Source organism: Candoia aspera, chromosome 1, assembly GCF_035149785.1.
Source record: "Candoia aspera isolate rCanAsp1 chromosome 1, rCanAsp1.hap2, whole genome shotgun sequence".
NCBI classification, from domain to species: domain Eukaryota; kingdom Metazoa; phylum Chordata; class Lepidosauria; order Squamata; family Boidae; genus Candoia; species Candoia aspera.
The window spans coordinates 95,386,907-95,410,066 of NC_086153.1; the positions used below are offsets into that span (position 1 = coordinate 95,386,907).

Consider the following 23,160-nt stretch of genomic DNA (forward strand, 5'->3'; position numbering starts at 1 on the left):
TAGAGCATTGTTACATACATAAAATTAAGAAGTATGCAAAACTTTCTTACCTTTCACAGCGTAAGCCAACATACCCTGGGAAACATTCATCACATATGAATCCATGGCTTTGGTCCAAATGACACGTGGGGCTAAAACTTTGTGGTTGGTATAGGGTAAGAATAGGGATAGGGAAAAAACATAGAAAGAAATTCATTAGCAGCATAACCACTGTTGTTTTTCAGAGAGCAGTGCTTTCAAAACAGAGCTAGGGGAAAGTCTGTCTGGTCTCACACACAGCGCTTAGGTTTGGCTCCAGCCAGTGGAGCTATTTCTGCCGACACTGGATATAGCTCAAATGGGTGGCAGCATCCAAATGACATGTTTTTATGGACCCTTAGTCTATCAATGCGGCTCTACGCCTTCTAAAAAAGCAGGAATGTACAGCTGTTTGTCTGAGCCCTCAAGGGCCTGGCAACACTAGATTCCCAAGTTAAAGCTCACTGCAGCTGAGGGACAATTGACTGGAAAGCTCAAGAAACCCAGCTTATATAAAAAGAGAAACCAAGCTGCTGCCCTGAAGAGAAAGAAAGGAAACTTGAGAATTATGCTGCTTTTTAAAGGGCCTAATCTAACAGCATGTAATTGCATAGATCAATTGACTAAATAACTAACATCCTACTTTAAGCTTGCCTTAAGGAGGTATCCAGTTGCTGACTTTATGTTGGCAGAAGATGTTTTTAGAATGGAAGGATGTGGTTTCCTGAAACCACTGCCTCCTTCTGTGCTATTCTGAATAGTCTTCTAATTCACTGGAGCAGATTTGAGAGGGAGCATGAGGATGAGGGGGTAGAGGACTAGCCAACAATCACAATCCTTCTCATTCTGCTGACAGCGCCTTCCACATCAATTAGGTATCATCCATAAGCAATTCTATACACATTCAGGAGTGTCAAAAGAGGTGGGCATTTCCAATCATCTCAGTATATCATAATGCAATCCTGTATATATTTCTTCAAAAGTAAATCTCACTGAGACTTGCCCCCAGACAGCAGAAACTGATCGCAAAGTTCATTACTCATTCTCACCGTAATAGCAGTTTCTCCACTTTTAGCCTGAAGTTTCAAATGGTTGCATACATCAGAATCGGAGCTTTATCTTTATTTATTTCATGTTTTCCTCTCTTTTTACAAATATTATAGCAGCCACAAAGCTGCTTCTTTTGGGAATCCAGACATTTGCATGTATATAATCAGTTCATGGTCTCTGAAGTCATTTTACCCTAGCCATGCAGCTCTGCCTTCTGGTCTCTTTTCCCTGTATATACCTTCCCCTCCCTTATCTGATTGATACAATGGAATGAGGTAATCTGCTGGCACGCTGAAAGTCACAAGCAGTTTGAAACAACAGGGTATCTGTCACTCTACTATTTTAAAGAGATCAGTCTTCAATTATTCTTCCTTTTATTTCACTTTGAGATTTGTTTGCACTACATAGCTGTTAAATTTGCCAAACAACTCAGCAGTAGACTTGCAGCCTTAGGATAAAGCTTAGTTTAACGTGAATGTAGTACTGCAATAAATATAAGCAAGTAATGGTAACAGTCATTCTTCTACTACCAATTAACATCTGCAACATTATGAGACCTAATTGAGATTTTTAATATGTCTTATGAATTGATAGGTAACCATTACTAATGGAAACCATAAGAACTGCAGTTTTAATTATTGTGTTTTCTGCTGAAGTCTAGAGTTCCTGATTAGCAGTAGAAAATAAATGTGTGTCTACTTAGAAGACCCATTAATTTTAATGGGACTTATTCTCCACGATACAAAAGCCCAGATGGATTATACAAATGGGAGTTTTAGGTTAGGAGAAAGTAATATTTTTGTGGCCGCCTCTCCCCAACCCCCCGGGTTGTATGAACTATGTCATCCCTGGCAAAGTAGCAGAACAATCTTCAGCTCTTCTTTTTGGCATTGGGAGAATTTGGTTTTTGTTTGATTGCTTGTTTGCAAAGAATAAATGCATGAAGCTTACCATAAGCTTACTGGTCCAATTTTAGGATGTTCAAAAACAGAAATGAGTGAAAAATCACATCACTGGAAATGGTGATTTGCACCTGAATTTTGACAATGGAATCTTACGGGTACAAAAATACCACAGGGCACTTATAAGCCCATAGTTACTTGCCCACCCTTATTTTAGGTGATAATTCTGTTTCTCACAATAATTGAGAGAGACTCTTGGAAGGAGGCAGGAGAGGAATAGCTCCCTTTATGTGGGGAGAAGCAACACAATACAGATGTGGAGTAACAGGAAGGAAGCATTTCAAGAACTGCCTTAACTTGACTCACCCTAAGCCTGCCTTTGAAATTTATTCTTACAGTTGTTTCTTACAGGATTATTTTTTTTTATCCCAGACTAGCATTAAAGATGCCTTTCTGAAATCCATTTCATTTCTTTGGTTTGCCAGCTATGTGAGTTTTGATCATAATCAACTAGCATGACCTGATTGGATCCTCAAAAGAATGCTGCTTACTTAAGTGTGGCAAGTTTAAGCACAGATGTTTTATACACTGTATATTCCAAAGGGAGAATTAAAAGAGTCCAGCAAGACAAAGGACATTATTATTTTCTTCCAACTTATTTTTCAAATATATTCCCTGTACATAATTCACAGTGCTCAGAGATAATCAGCTGGTAATACACAGGACCATATCTACTTCAAAGTCTAATTCCACCCACCTCCACTGTTCTCAAATCCATCATGCATGTGAGGCCTGCTGGTAGCTCCTCTCTGGCATTGCTTTGGCATGGCCAACATGAGAATACATAACAGGACCCACAAGTCACAAAGCGCTACAGATAGCCAGCAGCTGTGTGAAGACAGTAGCTTTCTGAGAATAGCGCCTGACAGTCTGAAAGCTAAGCAAATCTCTCTGTTAAGACGATGCCATACTGGGAATCTGGAAGTAGTTTGGACCTTGTGTAAGCACAGCTGTTGAATAAAGGAGCTTGTGATTTTCAGGCTTCTGCATGAACTTGTGAAAAAGATGTGGCTGCTTTACTAGTTTCATTAACTTTAATGAGCCAACTTCTTAAAGCAGCAGCATCTTTTTTCAGGCTCACATGGCAGTCTGCAAAAACTTGGACTGTTTAATAATAGCAGAGATAATATGCTAGCACAATGTCTAACACATCTCTTCCTAATTATTTTTGAAACCCTACTCTATATTGTCCAAAAATGGAAAGATTTCCTTGTACCTCTGTCAAATTCTTGAGCCTTCCAAGAGGAGATTATGGATTCTTCCTGGACCATAAATGCTTTTGTTGTAAAGAATCAGTCATAAGAGGGGACATCCAACTAGTTGTTAGCACAGCAAGACTTTCTCAAGCCTACCGGATCCAAGGAATTAGCCATCCCTACAGAATTCCTGTTCTAACCTGGACTGTATAGGCTCATGGTCTGTGCTTAAAGGACAGCTTGCCAAACGTTTCATTCAGAACTATAGAAAATCTCTGGAGAAATGGACCTTGCTGCCACACTGAACTTTTGGGATCATAATAGATCTATCACATATAGTGTTTTCCCTTTTATCTGATCATTGTGAAAATGGTAGAATGTAAAATAAAGCATTGTGTGACTAATGAAAATACACTTCATAAAGATGTTTATTGCTTTATCCAGAATTGAAATAAGGCAATTGGTGAATTTTTGTTGTAAATTAATGCTAGCTAATCTATTTTTTTTCCTAATGTAACTGATGAAGGAATACTTTGAGAAACAATTTGATAGTATTTTTACTGACTGAATTTGCAGCTTACTTGTTTGAAGGTATACTCAGTGGGCAGGCACACAGCTGGCAGTCATCAGCATTCCCTTTAGTAGCATCTCCATAGAAACCAGGAAGACATCTATCACAATATCGACCACCTGTGTTGTGCTTGCAGTTCTAAACAGGCAGGGGAAGAAGACACAAAACAACCTTTTTCAGTGCATCATAGAATACTAGGTTTTAAAAGCAATCTAACATGGCATGGAATCCCTTAGGTCTCCTCAAGGATTTCGAACGTTGTACTCCCCATCCCATCTCACCCCACCCCAGCCTATTCTGCATTCTTGTAACAACTTTATACAGCATGGTAGGCTGAAAAGCAATGAATGACTCAGATCACCTTGTAAGTTAGATGGCTGGCTGCAACTGGACCAAGTTTCTCTAGCCTAATATTCTAACCATCATCTTCCATACAGAAATTTGAAGTGGCATCTGTTAGACCCCTCCCTTCCCCCTGCCCCAGTAGTTAATTGAACTTTTCATTGCCTCAATTAATTCTAATTCACGAGCAACCAGGCACAGGATATATTGTATGGATATGAAATTCAGTAGGGATTAGATACCAGGGTAGTGGCTTATTTCCTTAGTTTATTGACTGCCCTATTGTCCAGCAACAGCCCTTCCTGAACACATATATCTCATAGCAGGACTGGTGTTGATTCTGGGACTTCAATTACCATGTCTTGGGAGTGGGAATCTGGATGGGTTTGGGCGTTCACGGCCTCTACAGAAACCATAGGCTTATCCGAAGAGATCTTGGACACAGTTCAGTTAGTCACATGCTAGGTTTGGCCTTTATTTCAGATCATATCCAAAATGATCTGAAGAAAGAGTGTTGTCAGGTCCCCATCCATTCACCTCATGTTGTATGGAGACCTTCAGCATCTCTTCCCTAAAGAGACTAACAACCTGTCTGGAAAGGCACCCCACATTGGACCATATTCAGTCACTACTTCTCTGATTAGAACCACCCATTCTAAAGAAAAGGCAGAATCACTGTAACACTGTGCCTCAAATCCCCACTACCTCACAGATGATCCAGAAGGATACCATGGTAAGTGATACTTGAAGGCTATGGAAATGACTGAAAGGATCAAGAAGCTTACAGATCCTTTCTGTCTGGCTGCTGCCATACTTTGTAACATCTTGCCTCCATGTATGTATGTATGTATGTATGTATGGTGTCCCTAACTTTTTGGCTGTTAAGATGGCACTTAAGACCATTGCATTTCACAAGGCATTTGGGTACTAATAGTAACATGTCTGCCTTAAGATAGATTTTTAATTTGGCATATTATTCAAATTATTGTATTTATTTCATTGACTGAATTAATGAAATCTGCCTTGATTCATTTCATGGAGGGATAGAGGAAGAAAAGAAGGAGGGAAGGGTCCAGCCCCTAATGGCTGCTCACAACCAAGAACGGTAGATTATATCAGAGAATATCATTATAAATAGGAAGGAAGAAGCCAAGCAAATATTGGATTTAGGAAGAAAGATACATCCTTTCTTTTGTCTTTCAAAAATTCTCTTCCTTTTCCTTCAATTTTCTTACTTGCAATTAAAGATACCATCAATATTATATAAATGAGCATTAATGGTACTTTTACTTTCTACATTCACAATTCTGATATATAGCATAATTTGATACTTTTACTGTGTTTTTTTAGTTTTTCCACCTATTCTTATTACTTTTGAATATGAGATGGCCTGGTTCACACAAAAAAAAACCCATATGTGAAACCCAGCTTAAAATTCCCTCTCCAGATTTCAACCCATTCCTCCATTTTGGTCATGGTGATGGCCTAATGTTCCATCCCAGACCATGCTTGGTGGATTCCCCTGCCTTCTTATACCTCTAACCAATGGCAGGAAAACAATTACAAGTTGCTTCTTATCCTTAGGCATGTCTTTTAAGGACTGGTGGAAAAATACTACCATCATTTTAAGGTTCTCTGTGTCTGAAGAACAAACTGGTAGAACATTAAAAAAAATGTGTGAAATTGACAAAAGATAGATCCAACAGGCCCACTGCTCCATGACTGAACTTAAGAAAAAGAAAAGAAAAAGAAAACGACAGTTTCACTGTTTCATTATTCCACTGTTCCAAAGTTCCATATACTGGACTATAAGCAGAGAGACTCTGGTTCAAGTCCATCCAATGAGCCTTGTAGCTCATTAGATAACTTAGTCACTATATCTCAGCCCAGTTTACAATTAGGGGGCTGTTGTGAGAAGAAAAATTAAAGGTAACATAAAGCAGCAAGGAGAAGATAGTTGGTGTTTTAATTTCTGTTATAATATTGCTACAGGTCTAGAATGTAAAAATCCAAACATCCATTAGGAGGCAGCAAAGAGATACTGCCATTGATTGCTTGATTCATTCATCCATTCAAGTGAATTGAAATGACTCATTGTAATGTATACTTGGTTGAAAACAACATTAAACTCAAAACAAAACAGCACCAAAAACAATAACAACACTGTACTGGGGAAGTCACAAAAATTCAGATAGCAACCATTCAAGTGGTTGAAGAGCACTGGGAAGAAGAAAGAGCCTTGCTAGTTACCACTCAGGGTAACCATGAACAGCACAAAACAAATACAAAATTTAGATCCTTTAAAGATTGAATTCGTTAGTCAGTATTACGTAACTTCCAATGAAGCTGGCATCTGTATGCAAATCCACAGTTAGTCAACTCATATGCCAGCTGTTGCATTTATCAATACTAGAGGGAAAGAAAAAAAGAAAATAAAAACAAGAACAAGAACCAAAACTGTTGAGAAAACCAGTAATATATACAATCCTGCTTAGGGAGATTAATTATTATTAATTATTAAGTTATCTGGAGGGCACGAAGTAGGTGAGACTGTAAATAAAGCAAAACAGGAGTCAGGAAGAAAAAAATGTCAAGGAATGAGGTTTGCATTTCTAGTCTTAAGACAACATGTGGGAGGAGGTAGCTGACATAGGATCTTTGTGAAGTTTCTGAATACAGACAGGACTCTCCAAAACCTAAAATGAACAATGATGATTCCCTGTTTTTAAGATGTAATATCCATAAATCATCTCACTCACTTAGACCTGTCAGCCTAATTTATAGAATCATAAAACTGTGGACTTCGAAGGATCTACAAGAATCATCTAGTCCAACCTTCTGCAATGTGCAGGAAGACCAATTAAAATTATCCTGAAAGTAGCATCCTGCCACAATCACAAGGAATCTTGGTGGCTCACAAAAAGTGGGATATGTGAACATGGCAACTCCTCTGTGTTGCACTGATACCTTTAAGACCCTATATAGCTCTGGACCTGGTTTTCCAAGGGACTGCCTTCTCCTGTATTCATCTGCCTGTCCAGCCAGATCAGAGCATCAATTCCCTCCAGATCCTGTCCGGATAGGATTGCCACCTGACGGAGCCTCAGAAATTGGTGTTTTCAGTTTCTTTGAAACTCCCTCCAGGGAGAGATTGGGTCAGCTTCATTCCTCTTGGGCTCCAGAAAAATGATGAAGACCTATTGTTCCATTTTGCACACGAGGTGTGTTAAAAACGAAGGTGGGCTTGGTGGGTACATGGCATTTCTATGTTCTGGTTTGTATCTATTCTATTAGGTTTTATATGTATTTGGGATTATCTATGTTGGCATTGTTAGCTGCCCAGAGCCTCAAGGAAGGGGCAGCATACAAGCAGCGAAGTCAGAAATAAATAAATTAAAAATTAAAACAAAATAAAACTTCACAAGGACTAGGGCCCATGAATAGCTTTGTACCATGCAAGGCAGAGTGTGCCTATAGTGCAATATAACCAAATAGATGTTCTTAATGTTTATAGCTTGTGCTGTCTATGGAAGAAGTGATTATGTACATTACAGTGACAGCGTGAATGTATAGTACTATGCAATATTCTGTTGGAATCAAAGACCTTGCAAGTTATTCCAACAGGTGTATGAGAGGTAAGCTTTTTAATACAGACCTAGGTTGTAGCCATGATCTGAGATCTTCTTATGAGTCAAACTGTCAAAGAAACACATTTCAGTTTCTTTTTAACTATGTTTCAGAGCTAAGGAAGATCCAAAAGGGGTATCAGTAAATTAGCTGCTTAAATTATCTGTTGTGTTACTGAAAAACACCATGAATAGTAATGAGAAGGCCAAAAAGTGCAATGTCTTAAAGGGGGTAAAGGTTTCCCTTGACGTAAAGTCCAGTCGTGTCCGACTCTAGGGGGCGGTGCTCATCTCCGTTTCTAAGCCGTTAGAGCCGGCGTTGTCCATAGACCCGTCCATGGTCATGTGGCCGGCATGACGACACGGAACGCTGTTACCTTCCCGCCGAAGCGGTACCTATTGATCTACTCACATTTGCATGCTTTCGAACCTGTCTGGCCACCAACCAACCCTACTTAACTTATAGCAAACAGAAATAGTTTTCTCAAGGTTTAGATAGTGTATAGTTTTCTCTGAAACAGGCTATGTTTGGACGCTACAGGAAAGAGGACAGAGAAGCATTATAAAACAGCAAATAGATATGGCACTGAAGATGCTTTTGTATGTTCCTGGTTCCAAAGATGTTTTCCCACCTAGTCTTCCCACAGTAAACTATATCTGTAGGTAACATTACTACAGAAAACTAATTCTAAAATTAAACACTTCCACTACCCCCCCACACCCCGCCCATGCACTGAAAACAAGATTTGGATTGTATTCCATTTGGGAAAGCAGATTCCAAGAATTTTAGGGCTTGCACATTTTACCTCTGTCCAAAGCCAGAACTTGGTTTAGAAAAATCAGTATTTGCTACATTACACCAATGAGTCTGCACAGGGAAATTTAAGAGTTTAAAAACAGTTTTCATAAGATATAGCTTGTCCTGTAAATATTTCTATATTAAATATAGAATCAATATGAGAATTATTTCAGGCATCCATTCATGAAGGTACAATTTCAAAAATCCAGCAATTTAAGCTATTTTGTTCAGAACTGCAGAGTGAGTAGACATTTCATACAGAAGGAAAACAGGAAGGACAGTGATATTTCAAATGCCAGCTTGCATTGTAAATCCACTGCCTTTTTATTTAGTTTTTCCTTGAAACTTTTCCTTGAGAAGAAAAAGAACAATGCCGAGCTGGTTTGAATACTATAGGGAATGTGGAATATGATATCCTACTCAACTGGCAGTGGTTCAAATTGAATTTCTGCAAGACTAATGAAATGAGAAATGTTGTTTCAAGCTTCATGCCATGTCAGACAATATAAAACTAAAATGCCCTTGAGTTAATCAAAATAGTCTATTCAGCGTAATTCACCCAGTCAAAATAAGCTTGTGAGTAGGCTAGAAACACTGGCACTCTGAGTATCATTATTCTGACACATAAATGCATTTAATGCTGAATTAGTAGGCAACTATAGGATTTATGCATTTGATCAGGAAAATGCACCTTTCCATGTAGCCTAAACTGTTTCCTTCCCAATCGCTTTCTTTCGTAAGAATTTTTATGATATTTACTGAGAATTACAATTATACCTGCATGATGTATTTTAACAGCATTTACTATTAATTTGCTATACTATTCTATATGTTAAGTAAATTTCACAACAGAAACTAGAATGTTTACACCATAAGCTTCTGAAGCTTCTCTTTGCTATTTTGGGTAAGACCTACTGCTATCAGAGCAATATCAAAAGCCTTCTTGCTCACCCTTATGTGCAGTAGCTACTTTATCATATTACCAAGGGATTCTTTAACTTCAGAAGCAGTTCAATATAAAGTTCTTTCCTGTCAAATCATAGCTTTTCTTTTTCTTTAAGTACTCAGCATCCCTAAGGTAGTTAATCCAATTCCAACACTATCCTGAGCTGTCAGTCAGCACTTACCAGACATTCGCTGGTGATATCATCGCAAGACTCTGCATGACCATAACATGTGCATGGCCTACAGATTCCACCAATGATGGTGCCATTAACTCGTCTGTGTCCTGGCCAGCATGACTAGAAAAAAATGAAACATTAAAAAAATACAATGAAGAATGTGAAAGGAAAAAATATACAAAGTTCCACTTCTGTATAACAGAAGAATCTTGATACCATAGAGTTTATCACCTCTGTATACAGGTGATCATATAAGACATGTGACATTAAATTTCCACTGACCATGGTTTCCTTCCTCTGGCCCTTCTTCCAAGTCTGTTAAGTGTTATGTCTGAACATGGTCTGCATTATCATCACCCTGCTCTGCTTTGTTTCCTTAAATTGTTTCCTTCCTTTTTAAATACTTATTTTTATTTTCCCATTCCATCTGTTTCCCTGGACAAATATACTGCATGCAACCCACTTTGCTGTATCCAAAAACCTGTATTTTGGGGCATTAGCAATTTTCCAAACAAAGGTAAACAGTCTTTATACCGGGCACCGTTGGGCTTCAGGGTTTAGTGACTGTGGCCTAGAGAACAGATTTCCTGATGTTTTGCTGGCAACTGTGGCTGACATCTTCAGAGGCAAAGTGGTCGGCTGTGCAGACCACAGGTGACTGAGCAGGGGCTGACTGGGCTCATGTCTTTATAGCCAGGTGTCCTGAAAGCCCACACCAATATATTCGTTTATATACTCTTCTGGCCTATGCAAAATGCAGTGTTGCTCAAAGCAGATGGTCTTGCCAGGCATTCAATGGTTCACCTATGTATTGGCTTAAATGCCAGGTAGAGAAAGGGAAGGTGGAAAAAGCTAGTTATTCCTCCCAAGATATTAGCACACACTCTGTTCAGATATTTCATACAACTGAGAACTGTTTTGATCCATAATAAAGGCTGGCACTGCTACAAACAAAAAAGGAGCTTGTCTCACTGGTATGATGGTCTAGGTACTGACCTGAACTGAAAAGGTTGGTGTAAGACTAAAGGAAGCCTTAGTCTGATCTTTCTTCTGAAAAGGCAAAATAAAAGCAGAGAAGTAAAGAATGGAAATAAAATAGCTTGACATACTGAGATTTGCAGATTGAACATAGTTAGAAGACAAATTATTGAAAGAAAGGAAAAAAGGCAAGAGAAAAGATATTTCATAGCTAAAACATCAATGCAGTTACTTTGGATTAAAGGTTAAAGAAAAAGAAGGCAAATTGGCAGGCAGAAAAGAAAGCACAGTTCTGACTCCCTTCATATATAGATCTAGTAGAATGAGAGGATATTCATGGAAAAACTCCACGCAGATACAGTATGTGCATGGAAGAATGCCATAATCATGTGAAAAGACTGGTCATTTGATAAACATGTCCTATATAGTCATCCATGCCACTGTAACTGCAATATTAATGAACTTATCCAACAGACTGGGACAGGATAATGAGAAATGCAGCTTTCTAGTTGCGTTTCATACAACCATAATGTGATTGGTTATGCTTGATTAGGTTGTATCTACAAAAACCATTATGCTTTATAAACCATGGTTTAGGTCCTAGTGGGTTTTGTGAACTCAATTTTGTTGACAATTCAGTGAATCATGGTTAAACTGGTTTAGTGTGGTGTTTGAACAGGTCTGTGCATGCAGCAAGTAGGGGTACATGATACACAAAGAATCAGTCCCCTATAGAGGCATTCAATTTCCTTACAAGAGGGCTAAAAGTGAGGAGGAGCAGTGAACTTTCATGCAATCCCAAACTACAATGTCTTATCCTCTCTGTTTCCTATGTGGTGAAGAGGTGAAAGATTTGAAGTTGTATTCATCTGAACACAAGTCGAAACTGGTTTAGAACTTCCTGTTCAACACAGGAAAGTCTAGAGCTGAACAGCTGGGATGGATGCATTGGGAGCCAAGTATCTATGTGACTAAGTTTCTTCCATACTCTTAGCCCTCGCACAGGGAGGCCAGATGACTGTGTGACACTCTAGTGTACATGCAATAGCTGCATCTAAAAGGAGTTTGATCTATTTTTCTATCAATTGTGATTCAATACTCTATATTATATCTACTGCATGGGCATTTCTCAGGCAAGGTGACATCTTTCAAGTATGAGTTATCAGAAATCCCCTGACTTTTGCTTGCACTTCAGAATAAGATGCCAGGCAGCAATTCTTACCTATCATATATTTTACAAATAATTTTTATAGTTTTGAACATGCAGGCACAACTGCTTGTAGCCAGTATCTGGCTGTTTTTGCATCTTTCTGTTTGTAGGCAAGGAGAAAATTCAGGAGATGCAACTACAACAAAATTTCCAGATTCTAAGGATTGAAATTGTTCACACAGTGTTGCAGAATGATGTCAGAATGTTTCTTATAATCTTTTAGTTTCTCTTTTAAACACTTTACCTCATCAAGTGAAGATCTGCAGTGAATAACATCACAGAAAATAAAGCTTACATGTCAGAAAAATATAATCATTATGCTGCCCTGAATATATAGAAAATCATGGGTCTTTCTTTATAACTAAAGTTTGCAAGAACACTTGAAGTTGTTTTGGTAGAAATTATAAAAATATGTATTCAGCAGGAAGGAGTCTAAAAACAATCTGATTGCTTTGTTTTTATTCAGATAAATATTTGAGGAATTTCCATACCAGCAGGTAAGAAAAGAAATATAAGTGCTTTATAAAATGTATCTTGATATTGCTTTCTTTCTTTTAAATGTCTATCCCATCATAGGAACCCATAAGTGAAGAGTCTATCAGAAACTGGTAGAGTCCCTGATGGTGGGCCCTCTATGAATTAAACTCTACTCCAAAACTTGTGGGCTCGTACATAAAAAAATGACTTCCAGTCTGAAACACCATTTCAAAGGCAACTCATGGGCCATACCACATTGTGTTGGAAACTGATTTAACAGCCATTCTTAAGAAAACCTGGAGAATAGAAGAATCTTAGGTCAGAATGAAAAGCAGGGCAAGGTGGAATCCATTAATATTACTAGGTCCTCAGCATCTTGCCACAGGTGCTAGACAACAAGTATGTGATGTGCAAGAGTGATTAGGCTGCATGTATTCCTGGAGGTCAGGACCATCTCTTTTGTTAAGCAGAGTAAGGTAGCTGACTCGGGCAATTATTTTGATGTCATAAAATGCAGTAAATAGGTATTTCATTAGCTCTTTTTCTAAAATAAGGAGTTGAAGTGCTTGTAACATTTTCTGCCAAGTTAATTATTATATACTTATTATATTATGTATGTATTATGTATATTATATATACAAGTTAAGTATTATATACTTTGATTTAATGGAGGAGAGCAGCTTCTGGTCCATCCTTGGCAGTCGAATATCTACTTGAGTCAGCTGTCTAAATTTGACAGACTAATAGGTGGTCATGCACATAGCAATAGCAGTAATGCCTTGGCAAGCCACCTTCCTCTTAGAGTTTTATAATAGTCAGTTCAAATGGGATGTGCTTTGAAAAACCTGATGTGGTAAGAAAATGGGCAGCAACAAGGATCTGCATATATATACAGAAGTCCATTCCCAGAGAAGAAAAGATAGATGCCCCTTCCACATCTGTTTTATTGCCCTATATAGATATACTAGGTTTTACTTACTGTATAACCTGGGAAATATTTAAATATAGGTATACTTAAAATGGCATCCTTTTTAATAGGGTTCTTCAGTCAGGGGCAATGGAAGCTTTAGCTATGAGGAAGAATTGGATCTAATGATAGTTAAGGTGCAGTGTTCTCAGGAAAAGTATTTCAGTTATTTTGTCCCTTAAATTATAATTCTAAATTTGCTTTGGGGACAGACAATTTTTTTTTAACTGAGGATAGAAGACAAATATTATTTTATGTTGCAATATTTCATGTTTTTATATTATATCGATGTCTGGTTTTTCTATGCTGGAATTCAATTTTGTATGAAAGTACAATATAGAAAAAGTCCAAATAAATAAATAAACAAATAGTCATTACATACATTAGTTGCATTTGCTCTACTGATATTTCTGATCAAACCAGTTTTTGAACCTCTACAAAAACCTTCAAAATCTATCATCAGCCTTTATACGTTGCCCTTGGTGTTTTTTCTTTTTACATCTGCTATCAGATGACCTAAATAACATAAATAAAATCATGGTGTTTTAAAAGAAGAGAGCTGACAAGTAAATGCCTAGAGTGCCTGTATAAATGGCACGTTGTTTATAGTACTGTGAAACAGAACATCTTTGTGCTTTAAAATGCTTCCTTAGAGGCATAATTTTGAAAATTTTGCATTCAAAAGCCCCATGAGCAATGCCTTGACAAGTTAGTTAAGCATATATACTCCAAGTATAAGCTAGATAATATTTCGTTGAAAATATAAAGATTTTACATTTATAACCTTCAACAAGACTGCATCTTCTAAACCGATGAATCAATCATCCCAGGGGGGGAAAAATGGGTGTGTGTATTGGGGGGGGGGGTGAGGAGACAATCACATCATCTGTGTGAAAAGTGCTGTGTATCATCTCAAGCACAAGTGTGTTACCTTGCTTTGAAATACTAAAACATGACACATATTTTGACTGCATATATAGAGTTTTTAAATACGATAGCAAATAAAGTGATTAAGCCCAAGGGACTGTTTCATGACTGCATGATATGAACATTATATAAAATACAGCACAATTCTATGCATGTCAATGCAGAAGTCACCCACAGTTGTTCCCAAACAAATGGACATTAAGTAGCCCACACAAATGGGCTACTTTCTGTATGAAAATACCAATTCAAAGCTACTGTTACTGACAAATATAAGGGACTAAAATAAGAAAGATTTCAGTTTTTTTTAATTGAGCTAAAAATATCCAATTATATCCAGTATCTATATTAATAATTATGTAATTCTGAGGTTTTAAAACTAAATGAAACATTCTAAGGATTGAATATGGTTTGTGATAAACAACCTATAATTAAGCACATTCAACTAGATTGGGATGCTCTGCCAAATCAAAGTTAATTAAAACCAAAAGGCACAGTTTCCAAACCTCTCCTTACAGCTATGTGGAAGAGAGAGAAGGTAGAATATGATGACTCATAGAGAGCAGTGCTAGCTCAAGAGTATATGGTGCCTCTAAACATCAAAGACTGATGGCATTGTCTCCCACCAGTGCAAAGATTTGCATTTTTAGAATGATTAAGAGGGAGGGTTGGCATTAGTGCCCTCTAACCTTTGGCACCCTAGGCTAGTGTCTACATGGCACTAGCCTAAAGTCAGCCGTGACAGAGAGATTCTGCTTGTTTTTGTTGCAATCATCCATAGCTTATTCTGATGATCAAGTCCTACAATATAGATATGCATATAATCATGTTTGTGGTCCATTTGAAAGGGAATTAATCAACTCCCATATTTACTGTCGTAGGAATCGTTTAGCTGCTTTGTATTAAGGTACTTACTTCACAGGAGGAACCAGAATATCCTGTAGGGCACTGGCAAATTTCAACAGCAGATGCATCTTTTTGTCCTGTCAATAAGTCATCAGCAGATTCCAGGCTGACATCACTCAACCTAACATATAAGGATAAAATGGAGGAAATACTATTGATCTATAAAAGTAACATTGCATTTATAATATTTGCTATGCTAAATTGGATGGGGGTGGGGAGGACAGACCATGTATTTTAAGATAAAGTAAAAAAAATTCTAACAATTGACTCTGTCTCTTTTGACTTGATAGTATTCATGTTTAGACTATAGCATAGCAGACCCACATCAGAACACTATCACACAAATGTTATCAGCAGTAGGACTGTGCTTAGTTTGTAAATTGCATGTTTTACTTATACTACAGTCACACCAAGAATTAGGCTGACTGAGAAACTGTCAAACACATTGTCTTATCCTACTGAAAAGTAATGAAATCTTAAATTAAATTTATAGATTAGACATTACTTAGAAATATGTTTTACTCTGGAAAATGGTGTTATAGAAAAAATACTTATTCTAAAGTGAATTGCTTTTCTTTTCCAAGATTCTATAGACCTATCAGTATAAGGAGAGAGATGAAAAAGCTTTTCTTTCTGTTACACAAGACATTTTTCATAGTCTTCTCCCAATCCAGTAATAAAGATTTGATAAGCAACTATAAGCTGTAGCAAGAACACATCAAGAAACCAGTCTATAGTCTCACTGGCTATGTTCCTAGAGGAAACCTATCCATGTGGTTGCTAAGAGTCAACAATGACTTGATGGCACATAATCAATCAATCAATCAGTCAATGGCTAGGTGAACTTGTACAACTCCAGAACTCGCAAAAAAGTTGCCCACCATGGGAGGGAGGGAGGGAGGGAGGGAGGGAGGGAGGGAAATAGATAGATAGATAGATAGATAGATAGATAGATAGATAATCTTACTCTGCAAGAAATATCTATCTATCTATCTATCTATCTATCTATCTATCTATCTATCTATCTATCTATCTCAGGCCTTGTCATGACTACTGATGGTGAACAGGAGGGGGCCCCTATCCAGGGGGAAAAATGTAAGCGTAGTTTAGAAGCTTTGAATCTTTCTTTGAAGAAACTCAGAGCAGGCCCACCTTATATTTCTGGGTTTAATCTCTGAGAGTTTTCCCTAGGTCTTTCAGTTTAGCAGGATTTCTGTCTAGTCGAGTAGAACAATAAACACTAGAGACTTAACCACCCACCTCATCATGGTTCTTCATCCAAGATAGGACAGGCCTTAACCAATAAGCTAATGTAATCAATTGGTCATCAAACTGTTAAGGCAAATGACTGCTTCTTCACTGGATTAGGAATATTAGTCACAACCTAATATTAACCTGAGACCCAGTTTGGTGTAGTGGTTAAGGCGTCAAGCTAGAAATGGGTAGACCACAAGTTCTAATCCTGCCTTAGGCACAGAGCCAGCTGGGTGCCCTTGGGCCAGTCACTCTCTCTCAGCCCTAGGGAGAAGGCAATGGCAAACCACCTCTGAAAAACCTTGCCAAGAAAATTGCAGGGACTTGTCCAGACAGTCTCCGAGAATCAGACACGATTATCTGAATTGGTACAATCCATAAAAAATCCAGTAGATTTACTAGTACTTATTTCAATATATTTCTTAATTGTAATGTCACTATCCAGGCCTGAAAAAATCTCTTCACATCTTAACCAGTGCCTTAGGGAGCACACTAAGTAGCTAAGTTTTGTGATTCTTTAGATGCTCCCATGCTACAAGTGGGAACATGTGTGCTATACTGACCCTGGTCCTCTAACTACCATAAGCAGGAGACTCTTCTCAGGGGTAGGTAATAAGGGAAACTGGGAACAAGTAAATTAGCAACATTTCTATAAAAAATATTATAAACTGGGGGCGCCTATGTGAGTTTATATATATACATTTTTATAAATGAGGAGCTGGTGTACTGCAGAACAAAGGGCATAATTTTAATCTCAAGAATTCCTTGGCTCAAAACTCCAGGAGATTTTTTAGAAAATAAAAAAGGGAAGGGCTGTGGTCCAGTGCTTTGCTTTGAAGTGTGCCTCACAGTCCAGAAGAAGGACAAGGATAAGTAGGGACAATAGCAAACATCCTGTGGTAAGTTTTGTACCCCATGGCAACCCTTCTGTGACTGGGTAGCTCTTCCACCAGTAACTTGCAAAGTATCTACAAACTGGTTTCAAAACTCCAGGTTCCTACAAGTCCCACTCCCACAACTGGGACCCCCTCTTTTAATCTTTCCATACTCAATTCACATTGCATTTACTTTTTTTTTTTTGGCTTAGTTGTCCATATGTCCTACAGACCTCTGAGAAATAAAATCAGCTGCAAGGTTATTATGTTCCACAGTATCTCTGGCTCCCTACTTCTTGGGAGGATATTTAGATATAAATATGTAAGAAAGCAACAGTTTTGACAAGAAGTCAGTTATTTAACTAATTTGATATTATTTTATATACTTTATTTTATATAGAGTTTTGTAAAAGTAAAGTCGATGAAGATTCACCTAAAATCTTTTTTGAGAAATCCAGTCTAGGGAGAGTACATATATTTTTAAAATCATTTATATCCTGTCTTCACTTCTCACGCTACCCAAAGCTCTTTTCCAATAACAGAGATAGGCTAACATGTACTACCCTTTCCAGAAATCCATTATTCATATTTATGATGTCCTTGTGCTATATCCCCATTGTTAAATTTTCTTTTAAAATGAGGCAGAACAAAACATTTTAAAAAAATACTAAGATTTGTTAAAGTCTAGAATAAATCAGAAGAACTTAAGATCTATACATAACAAAATTTACTGGTATTCTTACTATCCTATTTGCCTACTGAAGCACAGAGTGTCTTTTCCTAGTGCTATGTAATATAATTTGGAGCAATGAGAAACAGTTACACACAGAACATTTCACTCAGAATTATTCCACATTTGTATTCACTGAACAGTCCCAATTTTCATTAGGTTCTGCTATTTGGTAAATGGTATTTTAATGTGTTTAACAGTTTTTATTCATTGAAAAAAGCTGCAGTGCAATTTTTCTCCACTTCAGTATAGTAATTTCTATTCCTCTGTGTCGTTCAGCAGACATTAAAGTACATAATGTTGGCAGTAATGGGATACTGGATCTTGGAGATACTTGAGAAATTCAAGTATCTAGACCAAATATTTAATATGACTGTTAGCATGGTAGACACTGTTGACTTCTAAATGCAAACAAGATTAAATGAGATGCAGCTTTTGAAGCAATAGCAGTGCAGTTTACGATCTGCTATTACATTAATTGTTGTATCCTGAGATTAAAAAGAAAGGGAGGAAATCACCACCACCATATGATACTATTGGAAAGCCTCTAGGTCACATCATCTACATTTCACGCAACATTATTCCCCAGTTGTATTCACTGAGTACTTTCAATTCCCCTTAAGTACTGAAATCTAAACACTGGCTACAAAGCTACTACTGACCTTTCAAACTTTGGAAATGGAATTTTTTGCAGCCTATCATAAAAGTGGTAGGAACTGCTCACTGCCTAACTTCCCCTGAGAGGTCCAGGCCAGACAAAGTATGACCTGGTCATAAAGTAAAGCATCCTCCATTGGTTATATTCCTCATCTTTGTTTCTATTATGGCCTTATGTTAAGTTTCAGAATCAGAACAAATGAACATATAAATGGGTGTATATCAAGGTAATGTCTGTTATCCCATCACCAACTCCCTCTATTGAACATGCTGTTTGTGCAGGGATCTACCAATGCACATGGACCCTGGTCTCATAATCTATACTTTAGGGGAAAAAATGGTGGTGTTGATGGTAAAGGTTTAGTGCAAGGATTTTTTTTTTGGACATTAAAAAAACTGTGCTGCCTGCCTCACACACACACAGTGTGATGAGTCTTCATGAGCACAAACTCTTCCTTGGGGGAGGGAAGCTTCTGCATGTCAGCACAGAAGCCACACTGCCTTTTCTGCTGAACTTTAGAAAAATAGCTGTGAACGCCCGTGGCTGCATTCAAGTGATTTGAGGGGGAGGGGGGTTGGCCTTAGTTTCTCATGGAATTCCATCAAGTTCTTGTGGAAGTCTGGATTCGGAGGAACCCTGTTTGAAAACTCCTGGTCTACTGCGCAGCTCCTACCTGTGTCAGAATATGAATGCAAAAATGAGGCCTCAGAATGGAGGCAGGGCCCCCACATCTTTCCAATATTCCCTTCTCCATTTCAAGCATCAGTATATGACAACAAACTAGAACTGCTATGCCATACAATTAAAAAAAAAACCTAGAATGAATGCATGTAACTTATTTACAATATATATTTGATTGTTCTGGAAACATGTAGAATAGCAGTACCAATCAAAGCGAATATTTGTAGCTCAGGGTTGAACTGTGGAGTCCTTGGTGCTCTCTGAGCCTTGTTGTTTTCTTGAAGACGTTTCATTGCCAGACTACGCAACTTCTTCAGAAGATGTTGCCTAGTCTGGCAATGAAACGTCTGCAAGAAAACAACAAGGCTCAGAGAGCACCAAGGACTCTACAGAATAGCAATCCTGTATCTGTCTGGATGACTTACTATCTACAACTGAAGAAAAGGTGACCTCAAAATGGAATGAAAAAGAAAGAGTTGACAGCAGGTAAATTAAACTGCATCTCCTTAAGGAGAGTTATGTTGTTACAGAAAGGGTAACATTGTAGTCGATGTATCTGTGCTCACCAAGCCCTAGCTGCAAATATAAACCTTGAATGGGAGTACTCTTAAAGGGAAAAATTGGTCTCACCAAACAAAGCCCATTACTGGCACTACTAATTACCTTTTCCCAGGCAATGCCAGATGCCTTCTCTTGTGTTTCAAGGGCCTCCAAGTACTTGTACTGCCTTGGCAATGCCTTGGGGAAAATATGTCTGATGCTGTGTTTTACCCTGGATACATTCAATAGACTTTTAGCTATTTATAGAATAAAAGTCAAAAAAGGTAAAATGGACCTGAAATTGAATTACTTTTAGAGGACGATTTTGAAAAATAAGAAAGAGGTGAAACAGTACATGTGCTGAGGAAGCCAGCTCAGTGCACAAAAGTAAAAAGGAAAAAACAAGGAACAGAAGCAGAGGTGACTGAGAGATCAAAGCTTGAAGGTAGAAGAGATGTAGTAGAGAAGGCTCAAGTGGAATACACAAAGAAATAAAATAAACAATGAGAGGTTAAGGCAAAGCTGTGAAGAAACCTGCAAGCTGAGAGGTCTGTATTCATACTAAAGTGAATACATACTAAAGGGTCACCAGAACAACCTGTTTTGGTTTTAAGGGTTTTGCAAACTTCTTTCTTCAAAAGTTTCTGTTACTTTTGCACATTTTTTTTTGAAGACTATATGAAAAAGTATACACATTCTGGGACCCATTTTGGTCAGGCAAAATTCTTATAATTTTATGGCTTCCTGGTGCATGTATCTTGCATACATTAGGTAAAAGGTAAAGGTAAAGGTTTCCCTTGACGTAAAGTCCAGTCGAATCCGACTCTAGGGGGCGGTGCTCATCTCTGTTTCTAAGCCTTGGAGCCGGTGTTGTCATAGACACTTCCGGGTCATGTGGCCAGCATGACGACTCGGAACGTCGTTACCTTCCCGCCGAAGCGGTACCTATTGATCTACTCACATTTGCATGTTTTCGAACTGCTAGGTGAGCAGGAGCTGGGATTAACAACGGGAGCTCACCCCGCCGCGCGGTTTCGAACCGCCGACCTTCCGATCGACAGCTCAGCGGTTTAACTTGCAGCGCCACCGCGTCCCTACCTACATTAGGTATAATCATCATAAAAATGCATATATTTTGTGTGAATTTTTCCTAGTGTATATATTCAGTTATTTTGCTCACTTGGTGCATTTTGCATGCACTTTCTCTTTCTATTTGCATTTTTGTATTCAGATATTTTGTTTTGTACTCAATTGTGTTGATGATTGTTGCTTTATGTCACCTGCCAGTTACATATTTATTTTATGTTCTTGCTGGTTTTAATTGTTGTTAGCTGCTCAAAGTCACTTTAATGAGATGGGCAACCATATAATTGAATTAAATAAATAACTAAATAAAATTACAAATGCTTTCAGAAAAACAAATTTAAAAAAACCTGGGTGTTTAAATGTATATACACTTATATTACGTACATCTATATTGCAATGAAATCAGTGGTCCTTAATTTTGAGTAAACCTGTCTATAATCATGCAAAGAAATTATTATTTCTATGCCCAGTTTTAAGGGCATAGAAATAATTGCCGTTCTTCTTAATGTGTCAGTTGTTAATAATAGGTGTTGGCTCTGTACCCAACATGCTTAACTGAGTCAGTGAGAAGATTAGTGTGTCGTAGAAACACCAAAAAGAGCTCAGTTGACCCAATCAACAAATCTGTAGGGAACTAAAGTTAACCCCAAACAGACCCACTTGGGTATAGGGTTAAACTAACTCCACAAATCAATTATCTTGTAAGAAGCCTAAATCCAGTCAATTGACCTATTTTGCATCCCTTGACCTCCCTCTACCCCCAAAACCCCAGCAGTTGGAAAAGCAACACCTTCTTGCTGCTACACAGCAAATGGGGAAGAAGTTAGTGGCATTATGAAGCCTTACCAGCACTCACCTTGTTCAAGGGCTCAGGGATGCTATGTGCTGAAGAAAATGTGTGGGTAATCTTGGTTTCCCAAATGGTAATGTTTAACTCAGCTAGTGTGATTGTGTGCTGCCAAACCACTGATTATGAGACTCACTTGGTTAGTCTGGATTAAGCATTTTGTGAGAACAGGGTTACTGTATTATTATTCTACATACATTTAAGCATGAAGCTGAATAATAAACAATGGATTAATATGTTGCATGGTAAATAGCATATTATTTATTTCTTCTAGTGGACTGTTAAGTCAATATTAGTTTAGTTTATCTCCTATCTCTAGATTAGGGATTGTTAGTTGGAAATTATTTTTTAAAACCATTTATGACATTATTTGTCCACAGACTAACAAAATGAGCAGTACTGATCTATGATATCAGTATTCACTGAAATATCTGAAATTAATTAAAGGCAACAAAGACAGAAAAATACAATTTACTTCCATCAGCCCTGAATGATAGAATTTCACCAATCTTCCAGAGAGAACAAAATGCTTTTTCAACAATTACCTGTAGATGGCATTCATCCCATTGCTGTATGTGGCTCTTATAAGGAGTCTTTTTATATTTGCCAACACAGTCATGAATTCCCTTTTGCTGACTGGATTGCCATGCAGCAGAAATAAGTTGTGCTTCAGTAAGACTTCTTCTGTGTGCTCTTCAAATGGGTTCAAGTGAATTCCTTCCTGTGATGTGCTGATTCTCAACCCACTTCCCTAGTTATTGTAAAGAATGACAAGTGTGCAAACATGTAAAAAATCAACTTTCAATGCTGCATCACTGCAGAGAGCAGAACACCCTTGATATAAATGCATCATGCACAATATATTTTATACAGGTGATATACTCCCTAGAAATTGATACTACTGCCTGTAGGAAAACATTGTCAACAATGGAAGAAGGTAATTCAGATCACCTGTTGGAAACTGGTGTCTCATACTTCATGAATATAGGCAGAATTCTATCTGACATTCATTATCAGTGGTTCAGATATATCATAAAATTAAACCAAGACATACAAGTAGTGCATGCTGCCTCCAGAATCTGCAATTCAGATAACTTTTATACTATCCTTTAATAGTGATTTTAAACATATTTACCAAAGAACAGGACTAGGCAGAGCTTTGAAGGAATACTTTGGTTCAGTGAAGGTTTGTGTGATGCACTTCCTTAAAGCAGTTTTGTAAAGCAAAGCGCCCCCCGCCCCCCCATGAAGTAAAGCAGCCACATTGCTGTGTTTTGAATGGTCTTCCGCTGTAGCTGAAATAGGCCTACAGACATGAACTGAAACCTCTTCTGGGCATTGG

At 37.9% G+C, this 23,160-nt stretch overlaps 1 protein-coding gene across 1 annotated transcript in view; it reads right to left on the reverse strand.

The window, feature by feature from the left end:
• Positions 1-23,160, reverse strand: part of LAMA2 (laminin subunit alpha 2) — a 352,961-nt gene that overhangs the window by 186,468 nt on the left and 143,333 nt on the right. The window contains exons 14-18 of the mRNA XM_063295339.1: positions 22,364-22,569; positions 15,157-15,268; positions 9,692-9,805; positions 3,808-3,935; positions 51-137 (exon numbers count right to left, since the gene is read on the reverse strand). Coding sequence (XP_063151409.1) covers positions 51-137; positions 3,808-3,935; positions 9,692-9,805; positions 15,157-15,268; positions 22,364-22,569 — 647 coding nt within the window. The remainder of the gene's footprint in view (positions 1-50; positions 138-3,807; positions 3,936-9,691; positions 9,806-15,156; positions 15,269-22,363; positions 22,570-23,160) is intronic.